Source organism: Propithecus coquereli, unplaced genomic scaffold (assembly GCF_000956105.1).
Source record: "Propithecus coquereli isolate 6110/MARCELLA unplaced genomic scaffold, Pcoq_1.0 Scaffold56, whole genome shotgun sequence".
Taxonomy (NCBI): Eukaryota; Metazoa; Chordata; class Mammalia; order Primates; family Indriidae; genus Propithecus; species Propithecus coquereli.
In genome coordinates this window covers 4202298-4226872 of record NW_012151507.1, presented here as the reverse complement: position 1 = coordinate 4226872, position 24575 = coordinate 4202298, and the positions used below count along the sequence as shown (strand labels likewise).

Sequence of the window (24575 nt, the reverse complement as noted above, 5' to 3'; positions counted from 1 at the left end):
GAGATGAAAATCAGGAAACCAAATGCTCTATGTATGACTACCCTTTGCTTCACTGAGTTTAAAAAAATGGAAAAATACTTATTAAAAATACAAACTGTGTTGAAATAAGTTGCCACTAAGAGTAATAATACATTCAAAACAAAAGCCATAGGATAAAGTGGGGGCTAAGTTACCTGAGAAATCTTACTTTTGTCTTGAAAGCTCTTAGATAGAAATGCTACATCAGAAGAAGGTGGGAAGCAGTTATGTTCATGGCTTGGAGATTTACTTTGTTCAATATCCTCTGTATTAAGAAAAATAGTTTAAGGTTTTTATTTAATCATTGGTTTCTTCTATGACATTGCTATTATATTTCCAATTTCCTTTTCCTGCCCAATTCTGGAGATGTGAAGTTTTCTGAATATTTAACTCTATGCTCACAGTTTAGTCACATAAAATATTATGATGGCACTGACCCAGAATTTATAAAGTGTTTAGGAGAGGTCATGTGAAATACGAATGAAGGACATAAATAATTTTAATAGATTGACTAGATAACAATTATATTTAGACCATCAAATGCATTGTTCAGTGCACTGGAGAAGCTAATGCTAAGCTGGAAGGTCTATTGGTGAGATCGCAGATTTGAAGGCATTTTGAAAAGAGCTGAGGAATAGCATACCAGGAAAGTCAGAAGCTCTCAGTAAAAGCTTCAGGTACAGATGTCTTTAGTTCCAGACAAAGTGGGTTTTAAATGATTTTGTTTGTTTTTCAATACATTTGTGTAGATATACTTGGCATATAACACATTTCAAATTTATAACTTGGTAAGTTTTTTATATGTACATACCCATGAAAACATACCACAGTAAAATAAAAAAATGAACATACTCATTGCCTCCAAAAGTTCCCTCATGTCCTTTTGTAACCCCTCACACCTACTCCCTGTACCTGGCCCTTGATTCTAAGGCAGCCACTAATCTGCTTTTTGTTAACTTCATATTTTCTAATTTTATATAAGTGAAGTCATATAGTATGTACTATTTTTTTTGTTTGGCAAAACTATTGAGATTCATCCATGTTGTTGTACGTATCAATAGTTCATTATCTTTCACTTATGAGTACTATTCTATTTCATGTATATGCCACAATCTCTTTATTCATTCACCTACTGATGGATATTTGGGTTATTTCCAGTTTTTGGCTATTACTAATATGAGTGTTATGAAATCTTCCAACAAAAAAAGCACTGGACCACATGGATTCATAGCCAAATTTTATCAGACCTACAAAGAAGAGCTGGTACCAATACTGTAGAAATTATCCCATAACATCCAGAAGGAGGGAATCCTCCCCAACTCATTCTATGAAGCCAGTATCACCTTGATACCAAAGCCCAGAAAGAACACATTAAAAAAGAAAACTACAGACCAATATTTCTTATGAATATAGATTCAGAAATCCACAAAAAATACTAGCAAACCAAATTCAAGAGCACATCAAAAAAATAATTCACCATGATCAAGTGGGTTTCATCCTAGGAATCCAAGGATGGTTCAACATATGGAAGTCAATAAATGTGATTCACCACATTAAACAGAAGCAAAAAGAAAGACCATATGATCATTTCAATATATGCAGATAAAGTATTTGACAAAATTTAGCACCCTTTCATGATAAAAACCCTCAACAAACTAGGCATAGAAGAAACATATTTCAAAAGTATAAAAGGCATACATGACAAACCCACAACCAATATCCTATTGAATGGGGAAAAGTTGAAAGCATTCCCACTTAGAACTGGAACAAGACAAGGGTGCCCACTGTCACCACTTCTATTCAACATAGTGCTGGAAGTCCTAGCCAGAGCAATCAGGCAAGAGAAAGAAATTAAGGGTATCCAAATCGGGAAAGAGGAGGTCAAACTATCACTTTTTGCTGATGATATGATCTTATATTTAGAAAACCCCAAAGACTCTATCAAGAGACTTCTGGAATTAATAAATAAATTCAGCAAAGTCTCAGGGTACAAAATCAATGTACATCAATCAGTGACATTACTATATACCAATAACAATCAAGCTGAGAGTCACATCAAAGACTCAATACCATTCGCAATAGCCACAAAGAAAAAAAAATACCCAGGAATATACTTAACCAAGGAGGTGAAATATCTCTACAAAGAGAACAGTGAAACCCTGAAGAAAGAAATCACAGATGACACAAATGGAATAATATCATGCTCATGGATCAGTAATATCAACATTGTTAAAATGTCCATGCTACCCAAAGTGATTACAGATTCAATTCAATCCCCATCAAAATCCGACATCATATTTCGCAGATCTAGAAAAAATAATTCTACGCTTCATTAGAAAAGTGCCTGAATAGCCAAAGCAACCTTAAGCAAAAAGAACAAATCTGGAGGCATCACATTACCAGACTTCAAACTATACTATAAATAGTGGGCTATAGTAACCAAAACAATGTGGCATGGGCACAAAAATAGAGCCATGGATTGATGGAACAAAACAGGGAACCCAGATAGAAAACCATCCACATACAGCCAACTGATCTTCAACAAAGCAGAAAGCAATGTACACTTGATAAAAGAAGCCCTATTCACTAAATGGTGCTGGGAGAACTGGGTATCCACATGCAAAAGAGTGAAACAGGATCCATATCTCTCATCACTCACAAAAATTAATTCAAGATGGATTAAAGACTTAAATGTAAGGCAGGAAACCATAAGAATGCTAGAAGAAAATCTTGTAAAAACTCTGTTTATATATTTAAAGTGAGATTCTTATAGGTAGTGTATAGTTCAGTTTTGCTTTTTATTCAGTCTGACAATCTCTGCCTTTTTATTTTATTTGCAACATTTATTTATTGTGATTGGGTTAAGTCTTTTCTTATTTGTTTTCTATTTTCCGCATCTATTCTTTCTGTTTTTCCTCTTTTTTGCCTTCTTTTGAATTAAATATTTTTTATTGTTTCATTTTATCACCATTTTGGCTTATTTTATATAAGTCTTTGCTATATTATTAATATCTTAGTGGTTGTGTTAGGGTGTAGATGATATATCTTTTAACGTATTACAGTTTACTTTTCTGCGGTAGTTTATAACTTCGTGCCTAGTAGAAGATCCTTAAAACAGTATTTGCACGTTTATCTCCTTTAAGCCTTTGTGCCATTGTTGTCACACGTTTTCCTTTTCTATTGTTGTTATATTTTGCTTTAAACTACTGATTATCATCTACAAAGACTTAAATAAGAAAGCAAAATTTAATATTTATCTACATAGTTGCAATTTCCAGTCCTCTTCATTCCTTTATGTAGGATCTAGATTTTCATCTGGTATCATTTTTTTTTTCTTGAAGGATTTCCTTTAACATTTTTTGTACTGTAGATCTGCTGGTAATACATTCTATCAGCTCTTATGTATCTATATATCTACATTTCAAAATACATTTTTTCTGGCTAAATAATTCCAGATTGACAGTTCTTTTTTCTTTATGATGTTGCTTCATTGCCTACGGCTTGCATCATTTCTGATGAGAAATCTGCTGTAATCCTTGCCTCTCTTCCTCTGTATATCATGTGGTTTTTTAAATTTGGCTCCTTTTTCAGATTTTCTCTTTATCAGTAGTTGTAAGCAATTTAATTACGTAGTGCCTTGATGTTTTCTTCACATTTCTTGCACTTTCTGAGCTTTGGGGTCTATTAGTTTTAGCTTTTATGAAATTTGAAAAATTTTCATCCATTATTCTTCAAATATTTTTTTCTTTCTTCACTTTCTCACCTTTAGGCACTCAAATGAGACATATATTAGGCTGACAGATTGTTTCACAGCTCACTGATGCTCTATTTGTTTGTTTCACTCTTTTATTTCTCTGTTTAATTTTTGATAATTACCATTACTAAGTCTGCAGGCTCACTAACCTTTTTTTCCTGCAATGTCTAATTGCCGTTAATCCCTGCCAGAGAGTTTTTCTTCTTAGATATTATAGCTTTTATCTTTAGAGGTTCAATACGGGTCTTTTAGAAGTTTTTCTATGTCTCTATTTCACATGCTCATCTTTTCGATTAACTCCTTAAATAAATGGAATATAGTTGTTACAATTGTTTTAACAACCCCCTCTACTAATTCTATCATCTGTGCCATTTCTGGATCAGTTTTGATTGGTTTTTATCCTCATTCTAGGTTGTATTTTCCTGATTTTTTGCATGCTTGGTATTTTTTATTAGATATCAGACATTGTTAATTTTACCTTGTTGAGTGCTGCAACTTTTGTATTCCTGGAAGTAGTCTTCAGCTTTGTTCTGGTGAGCAATTATACTATTTGGAGGAATGATCCTTTTATATCTTGTTTTAAACCTTGTTAAATGGTACTAAAACAGTTTAGACTAGTTTTTTTCTCCTAATGAGACAAAATTTCTCTGAGTTCTCTACCCCATTACTTGTGCATTATATGAAGTTTTTGAATTCTGACTCAGAGGCATAGGCACTATTACTAGCCTTTATGAGCTCACTGGGTTTTTTTTTTCTATAATCATTTTTTATTGTTCCCCAATCCTTAGCCTCAGGCAGTTTCCTAACAAGCATGTTCTCATTGGTACTCTGCTAAATACTTAAAGGAGCTCTCCATAGGTCTCTGTAGATTTTTGGACTGTTTTGTGTACGTGTGTGTGTGCACACTCATATTTGGTACTCTGCCCTTTGAACTCTAGCCGTCTTAATCTCCCTGGACTCCCAATTCTGTCTCTTCAACTTGGCGAGACCATTGGGTTATCTTTTTTTGTGCTAGATCTTAGAAACTTATTCTAGATGGTAAGCTCAGGCGATTACAGACCCCACCTCATTCTTCCCATCTCTCAAGAATCATGGTCCTCTATTATTTGATTCCAGTGAACTGAGAACCAAATGTATATCTTAAGCTTGCTTCCTGAAAGAGTAAATAGAGTAAATCTGTTCTCTGTTACTATATGTTGGACAAAAGCAGATATATACTATAAGTGTTTTTAACCTTTATTCTGAGATGCAGGAAAGTTACTTGTAAATAGTTTCAGATATTGTTTTTACACTTTGTTAGGCAAGCCATAGCAGCATTCATTTTAGTCTTGGACTGATTTTTCTCCACCATTAAATCAATAATCTTCTGGGTATTCTATTGGATGCCTCGTTAGAGGAAAAAATATACCTCATTTTTTAAATCCCATTGGTAACCCCTCTCATTCCCCTTTCTCCCTGCATTCCTCTGCCCATCATTAACACCCGACACTAATCTAAGCATATTACTTTATAAATCTTGAAGAACCAACTATTATTAGAATTTTTTGAAAACGGTAAAAACGTTAAAAGAAACACGTTTTAGAAAGTGGAGCTACAGATCTTGGGTAAAGATTTAGAAATTCACAGACATAGAGTTTTCTTGGGACCCATAAGTAGAATAATTAGGTACAGATTCTTAGTAACCCTTAGAAAAGATGGCGAATCATTCTTACCAGTCTGACACTTTGCAATGTGGAGGAGGTAATGCAGTCCAAATGATGCTTGTTCTGTGATTGAGGAATCAGCATGGGAACACAAAAGACACAGCTCTGCTGCCAGGGCACCCAAACAGGGAGCATCAACACTTGTCTAATGGAGAAACAAAGGAAAAATGCATTTGCTGTGCATAGTAAACATTCAATGTCTGCATCTGATCCTATTATATATCAGACTAGGATTAGAGGATGAACTTCAGAGTTTATAAAATTTGTATTTAAATCCTGGCTCTGTTACTGAGTCTCAATTTCCTCATCTGCGAAGTGAATATAATAAATGACACTGTGTAACTGTTATTGTGAAGGCGGTAAGGGGGTAACATTTACTACAAAAAGTTAAGTTTCCAGCAAACTACTTAGAATAGTAACTCCCTAATATTAGTTCCTATTCCATAAAGCAGGTAGAAATTTGCAGGTAGCAAATTGCCAGGATATAGGGAAGGAGGATGAGACATGGATTTCCAAAATTGTTAATGGTTCCTTCTTCAAATATGAAACATTTCATATGTCTCTGTAAGTCACTGGGAGAAGTGTGACTTTCTTTCCTGGAATTGCTCAGGGAAATTCAATTTTTTTTAAATTCAGAGAGTTTGCTTCTGATGTCAATTTCCCCTTACAACTTCTTTGAAATATAGGCTGCTCGAATATTTAGGTTTTCATCTTTGACCAACCATTTAGCTAAGTCAAATCCAAATAGAGAAGGGAGTAGAGACGTAAAAGAAGAGAGGAGAGGTGTAAGAGACATTTGCTTTTATGAAGATATGAGCACCATTTACCAATTTTGTGTGCCTTTTTTTTAAACAAAGAAGGGCTCTGCCCACATGGAGGTTTGGCAAGCAGGTGGCATGATCTTCAGGGTGTTCTTATCTCTAAGACAAATGATTACTTTTCCTAGATATTAGCTTTGATGATTGGAGCAAGTGCTGGTGGTAAAGTTAGATTTTAAGTGGCGGATCCCACGGCCTGCATCTGCTTCTTTCTATGCCCTTCATGTGGCTTCACTCACTCATACTTCTCTCTTTCTCTCTCTCTCTGTCTCTCTCTCTCTCTCTCTCACACACACACACACACACACACACACACACACACACACACACATACACATATAGTAATTTCTAAGTAAGAACTCTGATGTGACCTAGGTCATAGGGTAAGGCCGTAACTGAATTGGGATGTTGGAAGTGATGGTCTCAGTAGGAGAAGGGAAGATTGTAAATCTCGTTCTTCTATGGATATTCTCCTTGGATTTTTTTCCACCCATACTTCTTTGTAAGACTGGCGGGGGACTTCCCCTTGTAGAGGCCTATGACTTAGGAGAATTTAGAGGTAGATGGTAGTAGCTGACTCTACTTTAGGACCTAGGGAAAAATTATCTCTTTCCCTGGATATCCTTTTCTTTGGATTTGCATTCCAGGTTTCTTTTTTTCTATCTGATGGCAAGATTTTAAAAACCACCCTTGTGTATGGGCCTAAATAAAAAGGGTGAGGAGTTCTCTGTCTCTATTAGGCATGATAGAGGAGGAGTACTTCTCAGAGCTTAGCTCACTGAAGCAGACCACATACAGGGGATGGGCCCTAAGGTCTTATTGTATTGCAGTTTTTGTCTCAAATTTCCTCTCTGATTATCCCCTCTCATGAATTTGTGGATATATAATTCTTAGCAGGTGTTTTTGTAAATTAAGCTACTAGTGGTTTCCTTCTATTCTCTTTGCCAGACAAGATCTATCTAGGTATATGTCTCTAGCAGAGTAGATGTGGCCATGTCTAGATTGCATTCCACTTACTTCCACCAACTAAGAAGGCATGTTTGGGGAGTGGGGCATGACCTAAGACAGGCCCAGAGAGGAGTAAGCAGTGTGGATCGTGGAGCACACCAATTACACCCTGCACTGTCCCTTTGGAAGTGTGTCCAGACACAGGCACATCTCCTCAAACACCAGACTGAAAACTTTCAGTATGATATATCCTGCTTTTATAGAAAATCTATCCAAGTGCTACAAAAAAGTGAAGAGTTAAGACCTGGAGAAAAGTAGCTTTCCAGTATTCATTCTCAAGTTTAAGTACTCCTGCTTCGTGTTCTGGTTCTTCCCTCCCGGATCCCTTCCTCTTTGTCGATACGAGCTCTCCAGTTCCCTATCTTAACAATAAAGATAGGTTTAAGTGCTGGATTCCAGAGGCAACCACTTCTGGGATTTTTAGGTGCTTCTTCTGTAAGTCACCTCTATATCTCTCTAAACAATGCACCTCCTGTTCTGTTTCTAACATCAGTTTGGAACATTGCCTATGTATTCCTGCTACGATAAATTAGGGTTTAGAACTCAATTCTCTCTTTCCACTTTGCCACAATTCTCTCAATAGAGTAAATTGCTCATTGTAGTATGATACTATTTTGAATTCTTCTACTTTTGTGTTTCAATACTACCACAATATTTTTATTTCTTGTTTCCTAAAACAAAGATATCTTGTTGGTCTTCCACTTAATAAGGTAAGTAGTCTGGAGAACTCTTATTTCTCTCCAACTTCCCTCTGTCATGTCTACTTTTCTACAACTATTACCTGTACTCTGTTTTTGCATTTTTTATTATGATAAAATTTGTATATAACATAAAATGTACCATTTAAATTATTTTAAAGTATATAATTCAGTGTATATTATAAAGTATATAATTTTATATAAGTATCATCACCATCTAGTTTCTGAATTTTTCCACCACCTTAAGAAGAAACCCTCTGCCTGTGAAACAGTCACTCAGACCACCTCACCCTCCCTACTTTCAGCCTCTGGCAACCACAAATCTGCTTTTTGCCTCTAAGGATTTTCCTATTCTGTCATTTCACATAAATGGAATCACATAATATGCAGCTTTTTGTGTCTGGCTTCTTTCACTTAGTATAATGTTTTTAAGGTTTATCCATGTTATAGCATATATCAGACTTCATTCCTTTTTTGGCTAATATGACATTGTATGTATATACCACATTTTGTTTATTCATTCATCTGTTGATGGACATCTGGGTTGTTTCCACTCTTTGGCTACTGTAAATTTTGCTGCAATGAACACTTGTGTAAAATTTTTTTTTTCTATCTTAAGTCTGTCCTGAAAACGTGTACAAGTTTTTGTTTGAACACCTGTTTTAAATTCTTTTGAGTATATATAACTACGATTGCTGGGCTATATGATAATTCTATATTTAACTTGTTGAAGAACCACTAAACTCTTCTCTGTACTTTTATTTTTGCATTATTGAGTTCATAGCATTTACATTGTATTCAGTAACTCATTTATGGCTTTAATTGCTTGGCCTATAGATTAATCCTGAAGGCTGAAAATCAATAATATGATGTCATTGTGAATAAGTAAAATCGTTTAATGCATGGGCATGCTCATTTTGATTGTATTTCCTCTGGCCATGTACATGTCTTCTCTACTCTTTTTGAGAATAAGTTCTCATCTGTACCCTGAATTATCTATTTTTGCTAGTGATTTTTTTTCTCTTTATCTAACTTTTTCTGTCTCTTTTACTTGGAGATATTTCCCAAATGTGACAAATTGTGGTTATCGCTTCATATTTAAGAATGTAATGCTTCTTGATGGGGTTTTGTGTGTCAGCGAGGCTTGTCACCTGGTATGCTAGATTGGCTAGAGGGGAGGCTGGGGTCATGCTGAAGTGTATCTAAACAGAAGGCAAGATTCTTTTCTCAGGGAATTTAGCGATGGTTTTGAAAGAAGAAAGTCCTCAACTTTTGTCTGCCAATGTGTGTTCAAGGGAAATGGGAGGCAACGCAGATTCTTCTGTATATGCTTGCGATGAATCCATTTAATCAATGCATATGTTTCAGCCCTCCTTTGACTCCCACTCTTCATCATTAACGGGCTTTCCAAGCTCCACTGTCTCTAGAGCTCCCCAGGGCAAACTGCCTCCCTTTTCAGCTGTCCCCCAGCCTAATGGTCATGGTCATGTCATTCAGATCCCCGGCTAGGCTTTATCAGTTACCATCTTCGGTCTATTGTGTCTTCTAGAAGTTTATCCACATCTCCAGCCCATTGAAAACCCTTCACTAATTCTCTTTGTTGCTGTGGATTTAATACCTCTGACAAATTTTTTTTGCTATCATTTTGTGAGGACTCTGGAAGGAGAGGAGATAAATACATGTGGACAATTTGTTAGCTTTAGCTGGAACTCCTTCGTCCATCTTTAAATGCTGATGTGCCAAAGGATCGAAGCTAGGAAGTATCTTTTCCTGTTCATGCTATGACATGTTTAGCTCACATTTCTTTGCCTATTGAAAATTAAATAGTTTAATCGAAGGAACGGACATTCTTTGAGTGTAGGAGTTTCTCTACCCCAATGAGAACATGGGTCATGGGAGGGGAATTATCACTTTAAAAAATGTTTCTGACAGAACACAAATGATAGTCAAGATTGTTCAATAGGACGAGGGTCTCTGACACTCTGGAAGACCTAGGTAAGCATGATTATGAAGAATAAAGTCTATCCAATGTATGAAAAGCACAGGAGAACAAAATAGGTAGTTACACTTAGTTAGTAAAGGGCAGAACAAATAGCCATTGTTTATAATGTGTCAAATAGGGAGATACACAGACTAGGCCTGTAGGAATCTCAGCTTTTAACTTGTTAATAATATTTTCAATTCTTTTATTTTATATATTTGTCTCTCTCCCCATTAATTTCACCGACTTAAACATCTTTAGAAGACATTATTTTAAAGAGAAGGCTAACTTAGTGTAGTTTTATGCTTCCGTGACTGTTACGAGCTGGTTGATTCCAGCTTTTAGTTTCAATGTTCTGGAAAATGCTGGTGTACTTCCCCCTGGTGGCATTCAGTGAGCATTGCAGAACAGACTGGTTACCCAAACAAATCTGTTATAGCTAGCAACCCTCAACTGAATAATTTATGGGAGCCTTCTGCTACATATGTGAATTTACACATTTATTCTTTCCCAGTTGAAGGGTGGAATGAACTTTACTACCGTAAAGTTTATTCACAGTTTAAGAGGATGAATTTTACTACAGTAATGGAAAGAGCGAAGAGGAAGAGGTAATAGAAGATGAAATTCCAAAATGTCTTATCTGCTACTTGAGAGGCAGTCGCTAGAATATATGTATATAATATATATATACACACACACACATACACACACACATATATGTAGTATAATATATATGCATTAAAATGCAGAGGGAAGCATGTGAATAGGCCCTAGTCAAACAGTTGGCATCAAATACTTGCTGAGTGCATAACATGTGTTGGGAACCGTGCAGGAAACAGCCTTGAGTGGTGAACTGTACTGAGTCTCAAGTCTTGCTTGCCAAATTTTCTATGGTGAAACTTCTGGACATGTGAATGAACAATAAAAGATATTTTAGAAGTACAAAGAGACTGCCTTCCCAGATCAGAGAATCAGAAGATTAAACAAGCCACTCAGTCTCTCTTTTGGATTGAAATATGGGATCAATGTGATGCAAAGAACACCATGGACTGTATTTCCCCATGTAAGTAAATTACAATATGTTACAAAGATGATTTTAAGCAAAATCATAAAAATTCAGATACGTTATAAGGCTGATGTGGATTTTTTGTCTCAACGTGTCTGGGGACTGTTCGTACAGGTAGTAGAAAATGGATACCTGAAGATGGTACTGTGAACGCATGTCTCCCACCCCTTTCACTCATGTCTCCTTCAGAAATGACTAAAGCAATCAGATGAGCAATTAGTAGAGTATGTTTAATAATCACTGTGAAGGACGAGTTGGGAAAGAGAGACTGAATAGACAGTATCCACAAGAGAAAAATGCTCATAGACAGTTTGAGGTTTCTGGGAAGGCTAGCCATGAAGTCATTCAAAGTACAGACAACCTCAGTAAATATTGGCAATTATGAGACAGTTGTTTCTTTGCCACCTGACGGGAAAAATTAAAATATTGTATAGTATCCCAATGTTTGCGAAAGTGTGGGGAATTGGATACTATAATAGTCACAAGAATGCAAATTGGAGGACAATTCTGCATTACTAAACTTAAACCTATCATACTTTTTGATCTGGCAATTATTTTTCTAAGCATTTCTAAGTGTATATACTCACATACTTGCACAAAGATGACCATTTTGTATTGTTTGAAGTAGAAAAAATTAAAATGTACTTCAATGTCCATCAACCGAAAAATAGCTAAGCAGTTAATACATCAAAACTATGCGATAGACACTGTGCTTGAAAGAGTGAAATAAATCTCCATATATTGACAGGAAAGTATCTGTAGAACATATTGTTCAGTGAAAAAAGCAAATTGCAGAACTATCTGTAAAAACGATGTAACTGTAGTAAAGAACACTAAATGATAAAGCTATGTATCTCAGTGTGTGCATGGATCTGTGAGTGTGTGCATAGACATGTGGGTGTGTGCCTAGAAACTGGTTTGGCAGGACATACATCATACTGGCATGGCTAAGGATGGGGTGGGCGTGGAGAGGATAGTAGAGGAAGGCTTATACTCTATCTTTAGCATGTTTTACAATGCAAGTACTTGAAAGTTACATAAATTTAAAATAAATAAGATTTTTAAAATAGTTTAGAAAAAATAAGAAGGAAGATGAGGATGGAAGAATTTATAAAGTTACAAATAATGTTGATCGTGGTTCATAGAGGAGAATCCAGAGAGTCAGCAAGAACCTGGTTTTGACACACTCATACTGTTTGTGTAAACATAATACATCTTAATCAATTGTTTGAGAAACTCTGCTCCGATTAACACAAAGTCATGTAGGATATTGACTCCTTTCCTGATATCCCAACCTACCAGCACAGTAATACCAAGCGGGCATTTAGGGCTCTCAAGACCCCAGACATGGAAAGCAGCGCTATGGAAATGCAGTCTTCAGAATAAGGTGGCACAATTGCACTCCGTGACTTACATTTCCCCTGACTTCTCTGGATGCAAAATGTAACACCTTGGTGATGATCACCATTATTCTCTCTTGCAGGTATGAACCATCTTCACTCATCCACAGGATCATTTCCTGTTGGAAACACAAAAGTCACCCTAAAACCATGGTATTTCCATTTCCCAAAGTCCCCTCCTCCTCATCTCCAACTTTGCCAATTCAGGGGCCCCTATGGTCTCCTGATTATTTGACACTTAACCATCTTTGATCTCAAAAATACAGACAAGCTAGTTGTTGTCTAGGATACTACTTCATCTACTATAGTAAATACATCTTAGTTTTATTTTATTTAATTCTATTCAACAAGTATTTACTAACATCTATAGTACTAACATCTATAACAGTCACTTTGTCAGGCATCGTGAAAAGTTTAGCACAAGGCTATGATGTGATTATCAGCTGTTTCGCCTCCTCTTTTTCTTACAAAGTATGTATTCCCCCTTTGATTTTTAAATCACAGAATCTGCTTCTCAGCTTTAAAAGACAATTGAAATCTTATCTGATCCTGAAATGCCATCTTTTCCTAGAATTTCTCTGCAAATTCACTACCCAGAAATATGCTGGCTCATGGTTTGAGAGTACATTACTAGAGGCAGTTTAGTTAGAAAATTCTGCTAAATTTTAATTCAAATTCGTCTTGCTGTACCTTCTATTTGTTCTAAATCCTCAGAAACAGGGACATATTTACAAAGTTGGGAAGGGAAGAAAACTGCATGTGCCTCGCACGCCAATCACCATTGACAGACTTCTTAAGGCCATCTGTTGGGGTTCATTGTATTTATGCCAGTAAATGGTTGCCCAGCTCTTTTCCCCTTCACTTGCTCCCATTGTGGAAACCGTTCTTTTCCTAAGGTGGAAGAGTTTCTAAATCTCAGAGGGCTCAAACTCTGCCTTTTCCTTTTCAGGAATGAGGTTTCAGCTCTTTTTGTGGATCAGGAGAGTTTTTAGCCATGGTAGGTATGGCTACCTACCCTCTTGCCCTCCACATTTCTTGTTTCTTATGCCCTTTATATCACTTTGTGCCTATGTGTACCCATCTATTAGCTCCCACTCATGAGTGAGGATGTTTGGTGTTTGATTTTCCATTCCTGAGACACTTCACTTAGGATAATTGTCTCCAGTTCCATTCATGTTACTGAAAATGACATTTCATTCCTTTTTCTGACTGAGTAGTACTCTGTGGTATGTATATATATCACATTTTCTTTAACCATTCATGAATTGAAGAGCACTTAGGTTGATTCCAAATCTTTGCAATTGTGAATTGTGCTGCAATAAACATTCACGTGTAGGTGTCTTTTTGACAAAGTGACTTCATTTCCTTGGGCAGATCCCAGCAGTGGAATTGCTGGATCGAATGGTAAGTCTATATATATTTCTTTGACGAATCTCCATACTGTTTTCCGTACAGGTCGCACTAATTTGAAGTCCAATCAACAGTGTATAAGTATTCCTTTCTCTTTGAATTCACACGAGCATCTATTGTTTTTTGACTTTTCAATAATAGACATTCTGATAAGGGTAATGTGGTATCGTGTTGTAGTTTTAATTTGCATTTCCCTGATGAGTAATGATGTCGAGCATTCTTTCATATGTTTTTTGTCCATTTGTCTGTCTTCTTTTGAAAAAATTCTGTTCAGGTATTTTGCCTGCTTTTTGTTGTGTGTTTTTTTTGTTTTTTCTTGCTGATTTGTTTGAGTTCTTTGTAGATTCTGGATATTAGTCCGTTGTCAGATGCATAGTTTGTGAATATTTTCTCCCATTCCGTAGGTTGTCTGTTTGCTCTGTTGATTATTTCCTTTGCTGTGCAGAAGCTTTTTAATTAAATAAGTCCATTTATTTATTTTTGCTATTGCTACAGTCACTTTGGGGTCTTAATCATAGATTCTTTGCTTAGGCTGATGTCCAAAAGAGTTTTTCCTACATTTTCTTCTAGAATTTTTATGGTTTTATTTCTTACATTTAAGTCTTTAATCCATCTCGAATTAAGTTTTGTATATGGCAAGAGATAGGGATCCTGTTTCATTCTTCTGCATGTGGCTATCCAATTTTGGCAGCACCATTTATCGAATATGGCTGCCTTTCCCCATTGTATGTTGCTGTCTACTTTGTTGAAGATCAGTTAGTTGTAGGTAGATGATTTTATTTCTGTGTTCTCTATTCTGTTCCATTGATTTATGTCTCTACTTTTGTAACAGTACCATGCTATTTGGATTACTATAGCCTTGTAGTATAATTTAAAGTCAGGTAATATAATGCCTCCACATTTTTTCTTTTTACTTAAGATTGTGTTAGCTATTCAGGCTCTTTTTTGGTTCCAAATGATGCTTGGGATTATTTTTTCTAGATCTATGAAAGATGATACCAGTATTTTGATAGGGATTTTGTTGAATCTGTAAATCACTTAGGACAGTATGGATACTTTAACAATGTTCATTCTACCCATCCAGGAGCATGATATGCTATCCATTTGTTTGTGTGATCTGTAATTTCTTTCATCAGTGTTTTGTAGTTCTCATCGTAGAAGTCCTTAACCTCCTTGTTAAGTATACTATTAGGTATTTTATTTTCTTTGTAGCTATTATGAATGGTATTGAGTCCTTGATTTGACTTTCTGCTTGACTATTATTAGTATATAGAACTGCTATTGATTTGTGTACATTGATTTTGTAACCTGAGAATTTGATAAATTTATTTGTCAATTCTAGGAGTCTTTTTGTGGAACCAGATATAAGATCATATCATCAGCAAATAGGGGTAGTTTGACCTCTTGCTTCCCAATTTGGATGCCCTTCATTTTTCTCTCTTGCATGATTGCTCCAGCTAGGACTTCCAGCACTATGCTAAATAAAAGCGGTGACATCTTTGTCTTGTTCCAGTTCTTTTCCCCATTCAGGATGATCTTGGCAATAGGTTTGTCATATATGGCTTTTATAATTCTTAGGTATATTTCTTCTATGCCTAGTTTGTTAAGGGTTTTTATCATACAAGAGTGCTGGATTATGCTGAATTCTTTTTCTGCATCTATTGAGATAATCATATGGTCTTTGTTTTTGCTTCTGTTTATGTGGTAGAATCATTTAATGATTTGCATATGTTAAAACATGCTTGCATCCCTGGGATGAAACCCATTTGATTGTGGTGGAGTATTTTATTTTTTATGTGCTGCTGAATTCGGTTTGCTAGTATTTTGTTGAGGATTTTTGCATCTATGTTCATAATGGATATTGGTCTGTAGTTTTCATTTTTTGTTGTGTTCTTTCCCACCTTTGGTATCAAGATGAGACTGGATTCATAGAATGAGTTAGGAAGGATTCCTTCCTTTTCAATATTATCGAATAGTTTTGTAGCATAGGTGGGAGTTTCTCTTCATAGGTCTGGTAGAATTCAGCTGTGAATCTACCTGGTCCAGGGTTTTTATTTTTTTTTTGTCAGGAGATTATTATTACTCCTTCAATCCCGCTGCTCATTATCGGTCCATTCAGGGTTTCTGTTTCTTCCTGATTCAGGTTTGGGAGGTTGTGTGTTACCAAAATTTATCCATTACCTCTGGGTTTTCTAGTTTGTTTGCATAGAGGTTTTCATGGTATTCATGGAGGATATTTTTTATTTCTGTGGTATCAGTTGAAATGTCTTCTTTTTCATATCTGATTGAGATTATTTGAGTTCTTTCTCTTCTATTTTTGGTTAATCTGGTTAGTGGCCTATCAATTTTGTTTATCTTTTCAAAGAACCAACTTTTGTTTCATTGCTGCTTTGTATTCGTTTGTTTGTTTGTTTTGGTTTCCATTTCATTTAGTTCTGCTCTGAGCTTTGTTATTTCATGTCTTCTGCTGGCTTTGATTTTGGTTTGTTTTTCTTTTATAATGAGTTTGTTGAGATATGACATTAGGTTGTTAATTTGTGATCTTTCTGTCTTTTTGATGTAGGCATTAAAGGCTACAAACTTTTCCCTTAGGGATGCCTTTATTTTATCCCATAGGTTTTGAAAGCTTGTGTCTCCTTTGTCATTCAGTTCAAAGAATCTTTTGATTTCCATCTTAATTTCATCATTGGCCCAAGGATCATTCAGCAGAAGGTTGTTTAATTTTCATGACTTTGTGTAGATTTGAATGTTTCCCTTGAAATTGATTTCTAGTTTTATTCCACTGTGGTCTGAGAATATACATGGTATGAGTTCAGTGTTTTTGAATTTTCTGAGACTTGTTTTGTGGCCTAAGATGTGATCAATCTTGGAAAATATTCCATGTGCTGATGAGAAAAATATATATTCAGTAGTTTTTGGGTAGAATGTTCTGTAAATGTCTGTTATGCCCATTTGTTCTAGAGTCTTGTTTAAGTCTAATGTTTCTTTATTCATTTTCTGCTTTGATGGTCTATCCACTTCTGTCAGTGGGGTGTTGAAGTCCCTGATTATTAAGATGTTATTGTTTATTTCTTTGCTTAGATATGGAAAAATTTGCTTTATGAAACTGGAAGCTCCTGTGATAGGCGCATATATATTTAATATTATTATGTCTTCTTGTTGAATTGCTCTCTTTACCATTATATAATGACCATCTTGGTCTTTTTTTTTAACCATTATCAATTTAAAGTCTATTTTATGTGATATAAGAATGGCTACACCTGCTCGCTTTTGGTTTCCATTTGCTTGGAATATTTTTTTCCATCCCATTACCTTGAGTCTGTGTGAGTCCTTGTGGTTTAGATGTGTTTCTTAGAGACAAAAAATATTTGAGTTGTGTTTTTTCATCCATTCAGCCAGTGTATGTTTTTTAAGTGGGGCATTCAGACATTAATGTTGAGTGTTAGTATTCATATGTTGATGCTCTTCTGCTCAACATGTTGGATGATATCTTATTTTTTTCCTCTTGTGCTATTGTTTTAAAGAGGTGTGAGCTATTACTTTTGGGTGTTTTTGCACTGGTTGGTATCTATTGTGCTGTTGCATTTATAATACCCTTTTGAGCATTTCCTGTAGGGTGGGTCTAGTAGTGACAAATTCCCTTAGTGTTTGCTTGTCTGGGAAAGACTTTATTTTTCCTTCTTATGAAACTTAGTTAATCAGGTTACAAAATTCTTGGCTGGCAGTTATTCTATTTAAGGAGACTAAAGATAAGACCCTATTCCTTTCTGGCTTGTAAAGTTTCTCTTCTGAAGGCTGTTGTTAGTCTGACGGGTTTTCCTTTGTAAGTTCCTTGACATTTTTGCCTCATAGCTCATAGGAGTTTCTCCTTCATGTTGACTTTGGCCAGTCTGATGACTATATGGCTTGGTAATTCCCTTTTCGCAATGAATTTCTCAGATGTTTGTTGAGCTTCTTGTATCTGGATGTCTAAGTCAGACAAGGGAAGTTTTTCTCAATTATTCCTTCAAATAGGTTTTCCAGGCCTTGTGCTTTTTATTCTTCACTACAGGGATGCCTGTGATTCTTATATTTGGCCATTTTACATAATCCCATATTTCTCATAGACTTTGTTCATTCCTCTTGATTCTCTCTCTGTTCTTTATTTTTGATTGAGTTAATTTGAAAGAGTTATCTTCAAGCTCTGCAATTCTTTCTTCTGCTTGGTGTAGTCTATTCTTAAAACTTTCTACTGTTTTTTTGTATTACCCTAAGTGAATTTTTTATTTCCAGAAGGTCTATTTGGCTTTTAAAGAATATATCTATCTCTTTAGTAAACTTTTCATTCATTTCTTCAACTGTTTTTCTGGTTTCTTTGACCTGGTTTTCCATTTTCTCCTGGATTTCATTAAGCCTCCTTACAATCCATATTTGGAATTCTTTATTTGTCATTTTAGTATTTTCATTTCCGTTGGGATCCATTGCTAGAGAGCTGGTGTGCTCATTTGCAGGTGTCCTTTCACTCTGATTTTACATACTTTTGGAGTTCTTGCACTGATTCCTCTCATCTAAAGCAGCTGTTGCTTCTTATTTTTGGATTTTATTTGTTTAGATTAGGCTTCCCCCCACCATTCTTAGGGATGTGTTTGTAGCATATGTTAGGGAAAGACCTTTGGCTTTGCTTGTGGGTACTTTGATGAATGTCTAAGTTCTGGATGGAAACCTTAGTTATAGATATCCTTAGTGTGGTGGTTTTCTCATTTGGTAGTTATTTGTAGGCTGTAGTGCTGGTGTACTATGTGCATGGGCAGATTATCTCTTGTTGACAAGGGAAGATGGAGGTCTTTGAAATATTTTCTTTCCCCAGCCATATGGTCTTCTCAACAGGGTGAATTACATTGAGATGCTCAGTTTAATCTCTGAGACAGTAGGTGGTACTTGTGGGTAAGAGTCAGCCACACCCCGTATGACTGAGTCAGTAAATGCTGTCAAGGGCTGTATAAATTGTCCTCCCTAACAGCAGGTGGTGCTTTCCAGAACAAGCCAGCTACAGTGTTGTTTTTTGGAACCTGTGACTGGCTCTAGATGATCAGGAGAAGCACTCAGATGTCCCACATGGTGGGTGGGGCCCAGGAGTTCCCAGGGGACTCCTTATTCTCCACCACAGCAAAGGTGGGTAAAGTGAGGCAGGGCAAGGCTGGGTCAGGCAAGCTGATGTTCGGCCTCCACAAATATGGGCACAAGTGCTGTCTCAGCAGGAGTTGAGGGTTAGCTTTCTGGCCACTGAGGAAAGCCATAAGAGAGGGGCCGGAGTGGCCCCACCATTCCAGAAAGTCTTCTCATGGGGGAGGGGCCCTCTGGGATTCATAGACTGGCTTTCTGGAGTGCCTTTAGCCTTTCTCTATCCTCCCTTGTACCGAGGTCTCCTTCTGGCATCTGGCCACAAGGAGGAGCCCAAACTAGCTGAGCTTACCAGCAATGGCACTGTGGGCTGGGAGCTTCCCTGCCCAGGATTCCTCCCTGGGCCAAGAGCACAGCATTCCTATAGGCAGAGGGATGCTCCACGAGTGTGCTGTGGCTCAGACTCACATTACACTACCCTTTCAGTTCTGCCCACATGGGCTCCCTTGCCTCCCAAGATTAGTTCACAAATCTCTCCTCTGTGTTCCTGAGCAACACAATCAAGTCCTGGGGGTATGGGATCTGGCCTGCAGGCCTGTTCCCTGGTCCCCCAAGTTCAATCCCTGACCATGTCGGAGAGAAGTGTGCTGGTCCCTAGTTGCATGTGGAGTGCTCAAGTAGCCTTAATGTCCCTCTGGTCAGAGTATGCCCTTCTTTGCTGAAATAGCCACATGAGTAGCACCAGGGAAGGCTGGTAGGCAGGGAGCTCAGGGTCTGAGCACCCTTAGTCCACTTCAGGTCTTTAAGACTAGAGGTGTGAGCCCCACTCTGTTTGGATGGCTCAGTGTGGTGGGAATACCAACAGAATAAAAGCAGCCACTTATGAGAGCCCTTGGGGCACCTGTGACACTCAGCAGCAGAGGGCAGGGGAAGGGATGGGGGAGAAAAAGGATCTGAATGGAGGAGAGTTGGCACTCTGGTCCTCTTTGTCCCTCTCCCTGAAAGGCAATGGAATGTCCAAGCTCTGGGATCACACTGCTCTCCTGGGACCCATCAGTCCCTGTGGCCATCATTAATCTGTGCAGGAGTTGGGATATGCTTGTGTGGGGACCAGTGACATGAAAACTGAGGGGCTGAAGCTCCCTGGGAAGTACAAAGGCACACAATGGGTAGAGAAGCAATACGGTGCCCACTGTCTCGGCTTGGGTCTGTAGTTAAGTGGAGCAACCCTGAGGGGGCTGGCAGCCCAGTGCTTTGTTTTCAAGAACCTTCCAGTTCACTGACATCAGCAGCTTTGGGGCTTATGAGGGTAGAGAAGCTCTCCAACAGTTTGGGAGCCTGATGACCACTGGAGATGTGAGGGAGGGAGAAACAAAACCCCCACCTACCCTTTCAACAGGACTCCAAGTTTTTCAGGGGTTGACCTCTGCCAAAATCTTGTTCCTTCTTGTTCTGCTCTGCAACTTCTTCCCATGGAATCTCTGATAGGTTCTGGCACTTTTCCCTCAGAATTACACCTGAGCTATTTTTTTTTTTCCCATTTAAAACTTTTCCTTCTTTCTGAGTCGATCTGGCAAATAATGTCTCTGCTCAGCCAGCTTGCCCCGCCCTCTTTTCTTGGTTGTATTTATGATTTGCACAACTCATGGATGCTCTTGATAGGCTAAGTCAATCTGTTTTCCCAGTACTTCTAGATAGTTGGCTCTGATGTCAGCATGTTGGAATGCCAAATTGAAGACTATAAGACTTCCAGAGTAGCCTTCTATCTCTGGTTGGGATGTTAAAAACACAGTGAGGTCTTGGTTATAAAAAGGGGGGGTTTGGAAAGTTGTTAGGCCATCCTTAGATACAGTAATATCCATGAATACAAGATGCACACAAGATTCCCCAGCATCAGAGTTGATGGAGAAGAAGCATGCACACAGACACTGTCACAGCATAGTTCATTGTTATATAAACTTGAAGGTAGATTAGGTTAATAATATTCTCTGTTCTTCCATATTGTGTTCACCCATATATTGCCACATAAGACTTGGCTTCTCAAGATGGCTGCTGATGCCATCTCCCCAAAATTGAATTCTTAAAAATATGCCTCTGTAATTCACATAAAGAGAAGTGCTTTCATTTTGAAAATAATGTCACTCCTTTGGGGTTAAAAAAAGTTTCACCCATCAAATACTTGAAGGAGATTCAAATATGGCAAATGAAAAATAAGTGAAACATAGTGAGCTCTCCAGATTTACGATAAGAAAACAAAACTATTTATTTTCCCTTATTTTACCTTTAATATCTGTAGTTTGTAGAGGTCTTTAGACACTAAGATCAGAAGAGTTTCTTCATATATGTTTAAAATATTCTGGTATAAATTCTGAAATACAAAAATGTTGCACAACCAGTCAACCAACCGTAGGTAAAATTTTACCTAATGTCTACAGCTTTGCATCTGTGTGTTCTAAATTCTTCCCATAAACTGAAGGTAAGAAAAAGGAGAAGTGTCTACACCGATGGGACCCCACCCAATACTATATGCTATGAATTGCTTCTCTGTCTCATAGAGCAAATTCACTATGTAGCAATGCTGAAGAAATAGAAACCACCGACATTTGCTAATCTTACTATAGGAATCTTCCTACTTCCACCTTTCTCTGCTTCCTATTCCCTTCTAGGAGGTACTTGCCAGTAAACTCCCTGTCTTTGCTAAACCAATTATTCAAAAATATCTTCATTCATTTGTTCCAATAAATCCTAAATAATCCATTAAAATCCAATGGGTTGTAGAATTCACAAGGAGTCTGTGGGTAAAAATTAGTGTTGGAAGATACTATTTACCTATTTTATCTAAACACAGTGGAGAGGAAGACTACGAAGATCATGACCTACTGAGACATATTCTGCAGGATTGCTGTGGTGCATAATAACATGTATTTATTTTTAAAAGAAGAAAAATCTTACCACCAGGTCTTCAACGTCATCAGCACTAGTCCCCATTTTTTTTACTTTGTCAAAACTTGGTATGGCAACTAACATATTAAAAGATGACTTTATTATCTTCAATTGAGTTTCAAATTGCAATAAGGGGTCCACAAAGCTTGGAAGAAAAGAATATATTACTAAATTGATGAGAGAACAAATGTAATCTCACTTTAGTGGCTTTTCCTTAGCAATAAGAGAAAATAAGGTTCAGCTTGGGCTTTATATGACACACAGGTCTTAAATATTCCCTTAAAATGAAAATGATTCTTTAAATATAAAGGAATTAATTTCTTTATAAATATCATTTATAAACAGTTTTTTAGAAATCAGAATATAGTTCTCTATAATAATGCAAAGAGTGGTTACATTCCCAGCCATGTCCACAAAGCCATGCTAAACTTTAAGCAGTTGAACTATATTACTGCCAATTTTCTCTAATCATTGATAATAAGTTTTTCACTTTTTAATATTTCTGGCATTGTGATGCATCTTCAAATTGATGGAAAATGAAACTTGCCCATCAACAACTAAAAAGATTATCTGCCTGTATATACAATAAAGAAAGATTGGAAGGAGTACGAGAAAGGAATGGTGGAATTTGGGGTAATTTAAAAATTTTTTACAATTATAGTTATTTAAAATATATAACATTTTAAAGACATTCAATCAGTAAAATGAGAGAGCTTTACAGCTTACCATACCTTGAGTTCATGGACAAGATCATAGATTGATGACTTAAGAGGCCTGAGTATGCATCCCATAGGCTGGTAGCTACATGTGCCTAAGTACCATGGGGGAAAAACGAGAAACAATTACAGACCACTGAGGCTTATACCATTATGTACAGTTCTCCCTTTTAGAGAGACTAAAGAAAACAAATCAGATTAGAAAATAAGATCAAGAGTTCATGCATTGAGATCAGATGACTGTAATTTAAAACACAGTAGGATTTTGGCCTAAATGGTAGTCTTTTACAGCCAACTATGTTTATATAATTACCATTTCTAGATAGCATTTTGTTAGGGATGCTCTTTACCAGGTACACTTCTTTATACTACTGTAACTGTTAAGTTCTACTCAGTGTGGAATCTACCTATAAAAATTCCAGAAGGGCAATTGAAATCAGGTCTTACTAAAGAATGACTAAATTCACGTTATAAAATGAGAACCACTACAGGTCAATGCACAGCTGTCTAATATAACTTTAAAATTGATAATTAAAGGGATTCCATTAAGAATTTATCATTCTTTTTTCAAGAACTCTTTTTTTCAATTAGCCAAAGCAATCTTGAGAAAGAAGAGCAAAGCCAAAGGCATCACACTTCCTGATTTCAAACTATAATACAAAGCTACAGTAATTAAAATGCTATGGACTGGCATAAAAACAAACACATGGACCAATGGAATGGAATAGAGAGCCCAGAAATAAATGCACTCATGTAAGTCCACTAATCTTTCATAAGAGAGCCAAAAATATACAATGGACAAAGGGTAATCTCTTTAGTAAATGGTGTTGGGAAAACTGGATATCCATATGCAAATAAATGAAACTGGACTCTTGTCTTATAGTATTAAATATATACAAAAATTAATTTAAAATGGATTAAAGACTTAAATGTAAGGCTTGAAACCATAACACTCCTAGAAGAAAACATAGGAGAAGCCTCCTTTACACTGATCTTGGCAATGACTTTTTGGATAAGACACCAAAAGCACAGGCAACAAAAGCAAAAGTAAACAAATGGGACTACATCAAACTAAAAAGCTCTACACAGCAAAGGAAACAATCAACAAAATGAAAAGGCAACCTACAGAGTGGGAGAAAATATTAAATATTTGCACACCATACATGTGATAGGGGATTAATTTCCAAAATGTATAAGGAGCTCATACAACTCAATAGGAAAAAAAACAGATAACCCAATATAAAAATGGGACAAAAGACCTCAATAAACATTTTTTCAAAGAAGATATACAAATGACCAACAGATATGTGAAAAATGTTCAACATCACTAATCATTAGGGAAATACAAATTAAAACCACAATGAGATATCCCCTCGCTTAAATGTAGGTGGCTGTTAGAATGGCTAATACCCTGTTAAGATGGCTATTATCAAAAAGACAAGAGGTAACAAGCGTTGGTGAGGGTGCAGAGAAAAGGGAACCCTTGGATGCTCTTGGAGGGAATGTAAATTGGTATAGCCATTATAGAAAACAGTATGGAGGTTTCTAAGAATTTAAAAATAACAGTGGAAATGATTCATCAATCCAACCTGTGGGTATATATATATCTCCAAAGAAAATAAAATCAAGATCCCAAAGAGACATCTACATTCCCATATTCATTGTAGTATTCATTATTCACAATAGTTAAGATATAGAATCTATCTGAGTTACCTTCCATGGATGACTGGATAGAGAAAATGTAGCGTAAGATATTGAGGAGTCAAAAAATTCAAAGCCATCAGATCATGGGATTTCTTAAGATGTTATAATTCAGTATCTAAACAGTAGAAATCCCAGAAAGAAATAATGGAGAACACATAAGGAGGAAAATTGTCCAATCAATAGTGTAATAGAATTTGTCAAAGAATAAATGGCTGGGGTCTTTAGATTGAAAACATGAGTGAGTACCTAGTATATT

At 36.6% G+C, this 24575-nt stretch overlaps 1 protein-coding gene across 1 annotated transcript in view; it reads right to left on the bottom strand.

Moving 5' to 3' along the window:
• MROH9 (maestro heat-like repeat family member 9) overlaps positions 1 to 24575 on the bottom strand; it is a 114443-nt gene that overhangs the window by 83376 nt on the left and 6492 nt on the right. Inside the window, exons 3-8 of the mRNA XM_012657716.1 lie at positions 22631 to 22710; positions 21909 to 22044; positions 21238 to 21324; positions 12461 to 12565; positions 5485 to 5620; positions 174 to 283 (exon numbers count right to left, since the gene is read on the bottom strand). Coding sequence (XP_012513170.1) covers positions 174 to 283; positions 5485 to 5620; positions 12461 to 12565; positions 21238 to 21324; positions 21909 to 22044; positions 22631 to 22710 — 654 coding nt within the window. The remainder of the gene's footprint in view (positions 1 to 173; positions 284 to 5484; positions 5621 to 12460; positions 12566 to 21237; positions 21325 to 21908; positions 22045 to 22630; positions 22711 to 24575) is intronic.